An 11240-nucleotide genomic window follows, 5' to 3' on the forward strand; every position below is an offset into this window, starting at 1 on the left:
AAGAGCGAACATAAATACAGCCATGGCATCAAATTGGACTAACAGACCTAATTCAGTAGGAAGACTTGATGCTACACTGAAATCACCATTTGAGTACCTCCCAGCCAGCCAATCAGCTGGGGTAATGACTTCTCTAAATGTATGCATCACCTAATACACTTTAGTTTTGACAATACATATCTACCTTGCATAGCGTGCCTTTAATTGTTTTCAATTTTCTTACTCCTCACTATCTCAGAACTTGTAAGTCTACCAGCTGAGTTTAGTTTCCCATTACATCTGAAGCACGGTTCACAACATTGGTACTGACACTGTACCGGTACATTACCGATTCGATACAATATAATAGGTACGGTATGGTATACACCAATACCGACATAGCTCCTGACTCCTTTTTCTCACTTTTCATGATGGTATCGTCTGAAACCAAGCGGTACGTCTAGGTATAGTACAATACACATCCCAATTTCGAGTCATACCAGACGGTATGGGGCAGTCTCACTCGGCTCAGACTAATACGGACCAATTCAACTTATATATCAAACCAAATCTTGATACCAATTGGTACCTTACCGGTACAATAGGGTACGGATGGTACAGATGAGTATGGCAGACTTTAATCTGAAGGATATTATGATAATAATAGTTCCAATTTCATACTTGTTTTACAACATAAATCAAATTATTATCCATTTATATAGTAAGCGACAGAACTGCTGATACTGAAAGTCATAAAAGTCCTTCAATTCCCAATATATTAACTAGATGCGCTAGAGATCATCACTAGGGCAACAATAATGAAAAGTAAAAGAAAATTCAAGTGTTAACAAAATACAATTTTCTTCAACTAATGAAAGCATCACAAACCAAGAAATGCATATAACTAGAGTTCCTCTCAGCAATATGGAACTTAAGCCCAAAATAAATGGTTCAAGCAACAAGTCTGAGTGAATGATCCAGCACCAAACAAGGATCCAAAAAAACATAGAAGTATTTAAACTACCTGGCCAAAACTTATCATGCAAGACCAACACAAAATTAAATGCGTGAGAGAGAGGCCCACAGAACACTTGGAGAAGGCTTATAAAGTCAACCTTTGGTTCTCATGATTGTAATGCTGCCTTTTCCCCCTTCAGTGCAAATTTTAGTTTTGACAACCACAGGCTTCCCAGAATAAGCTGAAGTAGGATAAGAAATGGTAGTTTCCTCATCCTTCTTATGCTTCAATCTTGATGGTGGTGGAGCTAGAATTCGCTGATTTATGTCATTCAAAGTTACATCACCTTGAACTCCACATGGTTTGATTAGGGAAAAAGGATAGGCAATTGAACTAGTTAACTTTGCCGGAGTTTTAATGTAAGATTTCCTACCTGATATAATGGAAGGGAAAAACACAAATTTATTAAGAGGGAAAATGAGGAAAATATTTAATTTGAGCAATAACCTACAGGTATAAAGTAGCACATGATGGAACAAATGGCTGTAATGCTAAACATACCCTTAAAAAGTACGGGAGGAGCGGGAGCTGGGGTCTCTTGCACCACATCATTTTCCATCTCAGGTAAAATGTTGTTAAACTCTAAACACATAAATCAGATGGTATAAGCATCAGCATCTAGTTCACAGTTTTCAAAGAAAACCACATTTTTACATTACAGGTTAATCTTTTTCAATTGATAGAGACAGAACAAAAGAGGAACTTAATAACAGGGAAACAAATAGAAGTTTTACTGACCAGAAACACTGACTTGGTCATTGGACGTCAAATAATTATTCCTACAAGAAACCATAGGTGGCATTAAGACTTATAAACTAGGTCAAAAGTTACCAGATGAAAGTAAAACTTTAAAAGGCACAGACTTTTCATCAGGGATACAGGGCATCTCGTTTTCATTCAAGCAATCTGCCAGCCACCCCTCTGATGATTGATCCAACCCTTCACAACTTATGGCACACATTTCCTCTGGCATAGACTTCAGAATCAGAATAACCATATAGATGATCTAGTTTGAGCCGCAAAGCATTATTGAGAGAGACCAACCTGAAAATCCCACAGCCCACTCCGAAGTCCACTTTAAACTTTCTGAAAGTCCATCTTCCGTTTCTGAGCACTCCATTACCTGAATAAATATAAGAACAAAGGCCATAAGAAAAAAGGGGGGGAAGGCATCTTAAACAAACAGATACTCACTTTTTCTCCACCTAATATCAAAATAGATAATTTACCTCATATCTATGGATAACCAACCTTAGATTTTAAGAAAGTAGCAGCACCTTCCTCGTTGCCAATGTCAGCCTCATTAGTATCCGACGTGAACTGCAGCATGCGCCTCCTCTTGAGTTGCGAAGATTCCCCAGATTCCTCCAAACCTTTGTTGGTAATATCTGAATTCCACTCACCCAAGTTACACAGAGTTCAGTACAATCTCAATAACAACTAGCCAACATCTAAAAGAAGATAACTATACCTCCAATATCCGATACTTGGGAGCTAAAATCTGCACAATCCTTAATAGGAGTTTGTTGCTCCAGCATGTGCAAGAAAGCATCTTCATTTGGCTTTACTTCATCCCATAGAGAGTGAGAAAAATCTGCGGAATTTAGGATACTAGACAATAAGAACCAATGCTGCTAAAGGGCTTCTAAAGAAAAAAACTTTAGAAGCAACATACTGTTTTGTGGATCTATTTGCAGACTATACTCTTCTCGCCATTCCCACATCTCACTGCAATCATTCCACATAGAAACAATAGCACCATAAATAACAAATACAATATTATAAACAACGGAAACTACCAAACTAATGTGACCATAACTTTATACTTCAAGTACATACAATTCGGGCAGTTAAGAAAAGATGACCAATAAATTGATTCCTTTCGCACTTAAGATTGTAAGAAAATGAGAAAATATGCATAATCTAAAATGCAAGATAGTATTATGAAAGGAGTGAATTTTTACTTCAGGTGAATACAATGCAAGTTAATTGATAAAAATGTACAACAAAATGATTCCTTTCCACTCGGAAAGCCACGAAATCACAGGTTTGACAGAGTAGAATCTAACAATGTCCACAGAGAGAGATCGACAAGCAAAAAACAAAAGTTAGATCCGGAACAAAGAAAACTGGATATTTACCATGCTTTGCATTTGTAAACAGTTAAGACTGTCCGCCGTATTTAATCATACATTAGGTAACTATTCGGCACTAAGATATATAAACGAGCAGGAAAGAACAGAACGCATCAGGTTCAAGTACGAAATTTCATAATACATATAAAAAAGAAGTTCCATTCATCAACATGGGCAGTAAATACTTGAACCCATTCCCCATCCCCATCGTGCAAAACTGTAGTATCCGGATCGAAACAAAGGGGGAAAAAAGAGAACAAAAATCCCAACTTTTTCCATGCATCAAAAACTCCAAAACCCACAATCGAAAACGAGAAAAAACTCAAAATTGAAAAACAAACAAGCAGACACACTCTACGGAACACAAACAAATGAAACTAAGATTTTTTATAAAAAAGGGGGGGAAAATTAGATATCTCAAAGGACTGCACCAAATGCATCAATAAAAACACGACCAAGACCAACGATAGAAACCCGATCAACATAATAACCATTCCGTTCCAAATCCAGTGCCAAAATTCCAACTCCCCTCGCGAAAAAACTCATCAAACACTAATTAAGATGAATAACGATATGAAAATACTTCAAAAATCAAACAAAAAGAAACCCACTTGTTGTTATCATCCACGTCCATTTCCTCCTCTTCGAATGGCTTCAAAAACCCAAAGACTTCAAACCGATTACCGAATAAAAGTTCAAAGAAAAAAAAAAAAAAAAGGAAGGCAAGCAGGCTGGAGAGAGAGAGAGAGCGCTGGTAAGTGGTAACTGCCTTTCTCTGCTCTCAGTCTTAACTCCCTTTCAAGTCGACAGCGACCGCAGAAAATATAAGGCGAGAGGAATTTATCAACGTTTGTATATAATTTAGAAAGAGGGAGACGCTAGCTATGACAATACGGTGCCCACTAATCTACTAAATAAAGTTGCTGATTTATTAACTGCACCCAATTTGGCATCGACTTGGTAATAAGAAGTCTTGAGTTTCCATCAATTTACGTAATTGTCATCAACTGCATCAGCATCCGTCGCTCCCTCTCGGACCTTAATTCAAATTCTGATCTTAGCGTACGGATAATCAGACGGCTCAGACGTGACGAACAGCAGAAAATCTGACCCAGGCCCAGGGGACCACCACCGGGGGCTCCCATGTAAATTCGCACAAAAATTTGAACCAGGCCCTCCTTCTTTATAGTAGTCTTAATCTTAGGAAAATGTCAATGAGTCTCGGATCGGACCTGGCCCCACTCTGCCTTCACATTTTTGCCGCTAAATTACTATTTAGGATTTTTTTTTTTTTTTTTGCATGAAACCCCCCATCAATATCGAATTTTGTATTTACTTGATAAACCGCTAAATAGGGGTATTTTGTAACGAACAATATTTTATGAAGATAGAAAAATAAATATAAATTTGAAAAAAATATTCATGCAAATTTAAATATTTAGAAAAATATCCATTGAAATAAAAGTACTATTATTATTTTACTTGATATTTACTAAATTAGTTTCTTTATTATTTTAGACATCCGAAGCCGTAAATTCTCACGGGAAAATCCGACAATCTTGGCGTGAATCTAGATGCGTGGGATTACACTTCTCCTTTTCTGCTATAACTTGCAGCTGGAAGAATAATGTGAAGCTCCAGTTCCCAGCTCGAGTTTATCATCATCTTTCATCTCTGAAGTTGACTGATAAGAACACTTCATCCAATCATTTCAGCTTCTATAAACATATATTCCCTTTGATACACGCACTTCAGCAGTATTAACATTTCACAGTGCTTTGATTGGCCTGGTGAATCAGTATCAGGAAATTTTGACAAATTGGATGCTTTGTTGTTTCTGGTATTATGTATGGATTTTAGCCAAGATGAGCATTTCTCAGGGAAGATAAATTCCATGAGCGTCCATGAGCCGGTGGGATGTATAACATTTCCCATGTAGCAAGGAGTATATTCCAATTGTTATCTGTAAATCATTTGAACCTGCAATTTTCCTAAGGTATAATTTACTATTACCTTTTTGTTTTATAAATGGTTTTGCTCCCATTATGTTTCTTAATGGAACCAGCGCAGCGTGGCTTTTTACATTTGCTGCATGACCAATTCTTGATTTTTGGATGCAAAGGTGTCACCTAAATTAGCATCGTAAGCATCTAGCTCTGCTCATAGAAGCTCTCTATAGACGACCTATGATTTGTATAAGATGGGCATTGATGTAAGTTGATGATTTGTGTTGAAAAGGTGCCAATTGTTTGGCACATCAATTTCGGAGGCAGAGTTCCGAGCTGCCTGAGCAGGTCTTTGACATACACGACAGGTGCTACAGGCCAGCTCGAACATTCTGGAGGACGATTTGGCCACGATTATCAGTTGGATTCAGAAAGAGCCGAGAGATGAGAGCACGGACCACCCCACGAGTTGGTATTTTTTGACTTTATTGGATGTATTCGTATACGTATTATATGAAAAATCCGCTTAAGCAAAAACAAAAAAAAAAAAGAAAAGAAGAAGAAGAAAGAAAGAAGGAAGAAAAAGGAACTCTCCTCATCAACACCAAGCAAACAACATTAATTACTGGAATCTAAGAATTATAACTGGAAGCCAGGATACAAAGATTATCACCTCAACAGATCACTACAGTGATGTTGCCCATCACTTCTAGATCAGCTCGGGTTAGAGGAAGTTGGCCATAATAGACAATAATTCTCGGTCAGCACCTAGAATTCTCATTTTATTTTCAACAATAATTCTTAATCAGCACGCCTTGAATTCTCATTTTATTTTCCTCAAGGTAGAGAAAAAGGAGGAACAATTTGTGGGAGGGCCTGTAGATGCTTCTCCAGGCTTGAGCTGCCTTCAAGTTACTAAACTACTTTAAAAGAGGGCCAAAAATCTGATATCAATTCATGCACCGTTTGACTTCCCACAACAAACCAAATGCATGTTGTTATGAGACTAATCAGCCCCAAGCAAACAGGGTAGAAAAATGACAAAATCAGACCCACCGCATTCAAGTAGAAGACATTCACATTACTAAACGGCCACAAAGTATATAAAACTTAATACATACAAGAAAGCCGGAACAAGTGATTGGAAATATCAGAACAACACATACAAACCTGAAGTTGGCCCCCCAACTCGGATGGTAGAATCATAGGATCAGTCCACAACTTATCCAGCTAATTCAACAGCATTAGTCTATCATATTATATAATTAAAGCATAATCTTTTTGGGATGGCTTGAGCTAATCAAATTCATCTCATATTAATGGAGGTTGAGTATTCCACCAGACATCTACACACCAAAAATGCTAATAGAAAGGATTATCTCTAGATATTCAACATCTCAACAAAGCAAATATATTCATGGACAACAGCAAGATAGTGCAATGGTTCAACATCTCAGGGCAAAAGTCTCCAAAAGATCTATTTCACATATTGAACTTGTTCATAGCTACTCCCACCTGAAGTCCGCTAGATGCTACTCTTTAAATATTTCAACTTAAGCAAAAACAGAACTAAAATGGTTTCCACACACTTAACAGACCACCCCCAGTTTGGTGCAGCATAGCATCAATCTCGTCCCCATCTTCCATCTCAAGCTGAGAAAGGAATCAAAGCAAAAGTTTTAGCAGACAAAGAAACTAATAGGATAACACAACTGAAAGAATTATCAGTATTCAGTATAAAGAAGATGGTTCAGTTACTTCTTCAGGGGTCTGCTCCCCACGAAGCCTCCGGCCATCAAACAGGAACGCAATAGAATTGAAATCAACTGACTGGCGGTCACAGTAGGCATTCATGAGCTTCCGCAGCTGAGTGCTGCGCTTGATCCTGAAAAACACCTCATTTCCATCCTATGGAACAAAGAGGTGGTAAGAAGAGAACCATAAGCAAATATTGGGCCACAAAATAAAATGCTTAAGGTTTGAAACCATTCAAACATAAGCTGAAAGCCTAAAATTCTTCGAAGTATGATGGATAATAGTCTGCATTTGATTTTAGCTTTACTGAGCAAGCCATGCTTTCATCGAAAATATTTGTCAATTCAGCTTTACAAAACTCATGTTCACCCTGATTACATGCTGTTTTCTCCTACATTCCACCATTCCAACAGTACGAGTTTTACAAACAAAACTCATGTTTTGCATGGGAAGGGTTTTGGTTCAGCTTTAGTGGTAAATTGCAACAATCAGATCTGATTATACAGTCGTCAGCCACCTATTGCCGTAATTAACAAATCTTGACCAAGACTTCAGTAAGGATGCTAAGCATGGACTTTTTACAATATTAAACTGAAACCACTTGCAACTGGCAAGTGAACCAGCACTCAGCTTAATCTATAACCACATCCAATCTGAAACAGTGATTTTAAATACCTGACAACAATATGCAATACCAACTTTTAAAGAAAAACCATGAGTACCACTTAAAGACCTAAATGAAAAATAGGTGGAAGGTTGAGTTAAAAACAATACGGTGGAAAAAGGAGCTCAGACAGGAAAAAAAAATATACGATCCAGTTTCTCTTAATGCTACAGAACCCCCATTGGGAACAAGGCATACTCCAATTATTAATCCCAATCAATTTTAGCTAAACCTCATAGACCTTTGCCTTTTTAATTTTTTATGATATCAGAAAATCAAATCCCAAGCTTGTAAGTTGATCAATATGCTTCTTTCCAATCCTAAGTAGTTTCGCTTCTTTGTTTGCTATCTTTTAAACAAGGTTCTAAAAGGCAACCATTGTATATAGGCGGTCAAGTATGCAATATGCAAGTGCCTATGTGGGTGCCCATGTGATTAGCATTTTAAGAATATTTTAAAAAAGAAAGTTTGTAAAAACAAGTAATAAAAGTGAAAATCAGAGAAATAATCAAAATTAAGGGAAGAGAAAAGGAAAAATTGGGTACGACTTTCATACTTATTTGATAGCCTATTTTGATGGGGCATGATATGCAAACTTAGAATATATCAATATTTTCCTATGAATTGTGCTCAACATTCAGGATGCAAATGAAATGAACAAAATATGATTTATAAAATGAACAAGCAAAAAAAAAAGCAACAAGAATATATGATTTATAACTAGGTTTACAGAATCTATTCAATGAAAAAGATATATAGTATTTAAGCTCATAGAGACACTCAAAAGTCGAAAATGTTATTGAAGAAGTGACTTATCAAACAACAAGCCATTGTCATCACATTACATATGCACCCAGAATGCATATGTGAGACACCTTGGCCTATGTAAATGCTTGATGGCTCAGTGTGTAGCCCATCCCTAATACGATGAGGTCACCAGGTTGCATCCACATATGCCAGCGCACATAAGGCCACCTCAAATGCATTTTAGACCACTGCTCACAAGCATGCTTTTGTTCCCTTTGAAAACAAGCCATGCATCTAACAAGACATCTACAACTAACAAATTTTATCGAGCCATTCCACCTCTTAGAGAACTTATTTCTCCACAACATTGACATGTTTAATCTTTGACCTCTAAATTTGCCTCTAAATTCCACAATAATTAAATTCTTTTGTAAAAAGATGAACTTCCCCCTGGGTCTCGTTGCTCAATAAAGTAGCAACACCTATACAACTAAGGTACCTTTCACTCCAAAGTCACGAGAATGAACTTCTTTTTCAGAATTAGGACTCCACATTTACATAAAACGAATCAACCTATTTACAGTGGTTAGCTGGTTCTTAACATGACAATGAATGCTTCATCCTTTGCAAAAATTGCTAAAAAAAATATGGTACAGAACTCATTCACAAAACATGCTCCAGTTATCAGTAATAACAAAATACAACACAAGCAATGTACAACTAAATGTTTCTTTACTCGACCTTGGAACATCAATCAATAGCAAGCAATCATTCACTGCTTTAAAACTCTGTTATAATTCTATAATCATTGCTTAACCTTGTCCTGATATTATCTCCTCTATATTGAGTTGCACACATATCCTAAAAATCCATTGTAAAATCCATTGCTCTCTCTTTTCCTCTCTTTCCTTCTCTTTTTGGTTTTTGGTAAAATCTTTCCTTCTCCTTCTCTTCCACCGACAACGGTGTCTCAGTTTCGTTGCCAAGACCGTCCTGGTCTGCCGCTAGTACGGCTCGGGACGCCTCGAACCGAACGGTTCAGGACGGTTCCGTGGATCATGGTTCACCACATGGTGCATACTGGACCATAACAAAACTTACTATACCCGTACTGAATTGAGACTCCATATAAAGGGTGTACAGAGTCGTTGTACGCCGAACTGACCCGTACAAGGCATACCAACAATGTACCAGAATGATACCAATAGGGAATCCAGTACAAAGATGGTAAACTTTGTTCAAACCCTTCAATCATGTAACATGCCAAATAAAATGCTCGAACAACAAAATAACCTGCAGCAAATACCATACCTCTTCTGTTTTCCATTAATTCCTTCCAATCTTCTGTAATTTAGACTCCCCTCGCATTCACATCACCCACTGGAACTACAACTTAGCATTTCTAGATTAAAGTTTTAAAAAAGAAAATATATCCTAAAAATCGAAATTAATTCTACAGTTTAAACTATAAAAGAATGAAAGCAAAATAACAGCTGCAACAAAATAAAAATGCTACATACATTCATACATGCGTACATACATGCATAAATTTTCATATATATACATACATAAAACTCTCAAAAAATAAGGATAACTATTTTCGCCAAACACTTCCTTAATCGCACAGACAAGGAAATATCAGATCATCAAGCAAAAGAGAGACTGCAAAAGAGAGAGCTCTTGTTCCAGAAGCACCAATAAAGACCTCCATCAACTTGCATCTAGCATCAAAGGATTGCTCAAATTGGTGAACTAGCTGGATGTAGCTATATTACCTCCCTTTCTGGAAGGGGAAAATCAGGTGGAAGCCACTAACCGTAAAGATTCATGCTTTGTAGCTTCTCCTGAAAATTAACTTTGTTTGCAGGAAATACTATTACAACAAGGATCCTCTTGGACCAACAATATCTATATACCATGAGCTCCTCACTCCAAGCTATGTAAGATGCTCAAAATCGGAGTTCTCAAAATGGGCACGCTGATCAAGCAGAAGGCGGCATAACCCAGAAAAGAGCAAAAGGAAAGGTGAAGTCTTGTGATTACTCACAATAATTTCCACCACAATAGTTTGAAAACTAGTTGGAGAAACGCAAATCGGGAAGGGTTAAAAGGTGCAGCATTAGCGACATGCAACAAGAATGAGCATGACAAGAAAAGCACAACAGTCCAGTTCCTAAAAACTCGATGAAAAACCTACCCTGATACCCTAATCCATTAAACTTTTCTAAAACTGAGCAGATCCATAAAAGATTAATCCATTCATATTTTATTACCGCTGAAATTGGCACCAAAATATGAATCAGTTCTCACAAACATTGGATAGCAAAATAGATTCTACATTAATTTTTAACTCCAAAATTGTCAATATCTAACTTTACAATCAAAAACCCCAAACTTCAGATCAACCACAAGCCATCTCACACCAATTTCTCACGAGAAGAAAAAACATCAAACAAAAAAAAAAATTCCCATCAATCTCATAAAACATGCCCAACTCTGCAACCAAATTTTTAGATCTAGTTGCAAGCAATCACACCGACAGCAAGACAAAAAAATCCAATAAAAAATGTTGCACCAAATTAAGAATAAAATCCTAAACAATCCGATTACAAAGTCAAAAGATAATCCAAGAAAACCAAGTATTCGATTATCGCAGCAAGAGAAGACGATTTCCGCACCTGGCCCTTGACCTTGAGATTGATGTGAGCAGCCTGATCCGCCGGCTTCTTGTCCTCTTCTTGACCAGCTCCCGACATTGGCTCCTCCTCTCGATCTCGACTGAAACACCCCCCGCTTCTCCTAAACTAGGGTTTCCAATGCTTCTCGCCCTTCAGAAGAAAAGAGAACAAAAAACAAACAAATCTCTAGCCGAGAGAGTGACCGGGGGAAGGAAGGGACGGTTCGAACGAGAACTTTCGTCACTTACGGTCGCCATTTTAAAACGGTTCGTTTCAGAGTCAAATTTAATTGTTTTTACGAGTCCGCCGTCCGAATTC

At 37.4% G+C, this 11240-nt stretch overlaps 2 protein-coding genes across 2 annotated transcripts; both read right to left on the reverse strand.

The window, feature by feature from the left end:
* Positions 1-729: 729 nt before the first annotated feature.
* LOC103699123 (protein XRI1-like) lies at positions 730-3898 on the reverse strand. The gene is made up of 9 exons (XM_008781177.4): positions 3744-3898; positions 2673-2725; positions 2469-2591; positions 2249-2385; positions 2042-2120; positions 1861-1963; positions 1736-1776; positions 1499-1579; positions 730-1370 (listed from the first exon to the last, which is right to left on the reverse strand). Exons 1-9 carry the CDS (start codon positions 3764-3766, stop codon positions 1090-1092), a joined length of 921 nt encoding a protein of 306 aa, XP_008779399.1. The 5' UTR covers positions 3767-3898; the 3' UTR covers positions 730-1089.
* A 2477-nt stretch (positions 3899-6375) lies between these two features.
* LOC103710595 (small ubiquitin-related modifier 1-like) lies at positions 6376-11185 on the reverse strand. The gene is made up of 3 exons (XM_008796396.3): positions 10923-11185; positions 6837-6986; positions 6376-6731 (listed from the first exon to the last, which is right to left on the reverse strand). The coding sequence occupies exons 1-3, from the start codon at positions 10998-11000 to the stop codon at positions 6648-6650; spliced, it is 312 nt and encodes a 103-aa protein (XP_008794618.1). The 5' UTR covers positions 11001-11185; the 3' UTR covers positions 6376-6647.
* Positions 11186-11240: the final 55 nt, after the last annotated feature.

The sequence above is a fragment of the Phoenix dactylifera genome, chromosome 7 (assembly GCF_009389715.1).
Source record: "Phoenix dactylifera cultivar Barhee BC4 chromosome 7, palm_55x_up_171113_PBpolish2nd_filt_p, whole genome shotgun sequence".
Lineage (NCBI taxonomy): Eukaryota > Viridiplantae > Streptophyta > Magnoliopsida > Arecales > Arecaceae > Phoenix > Phoenix dactylifera.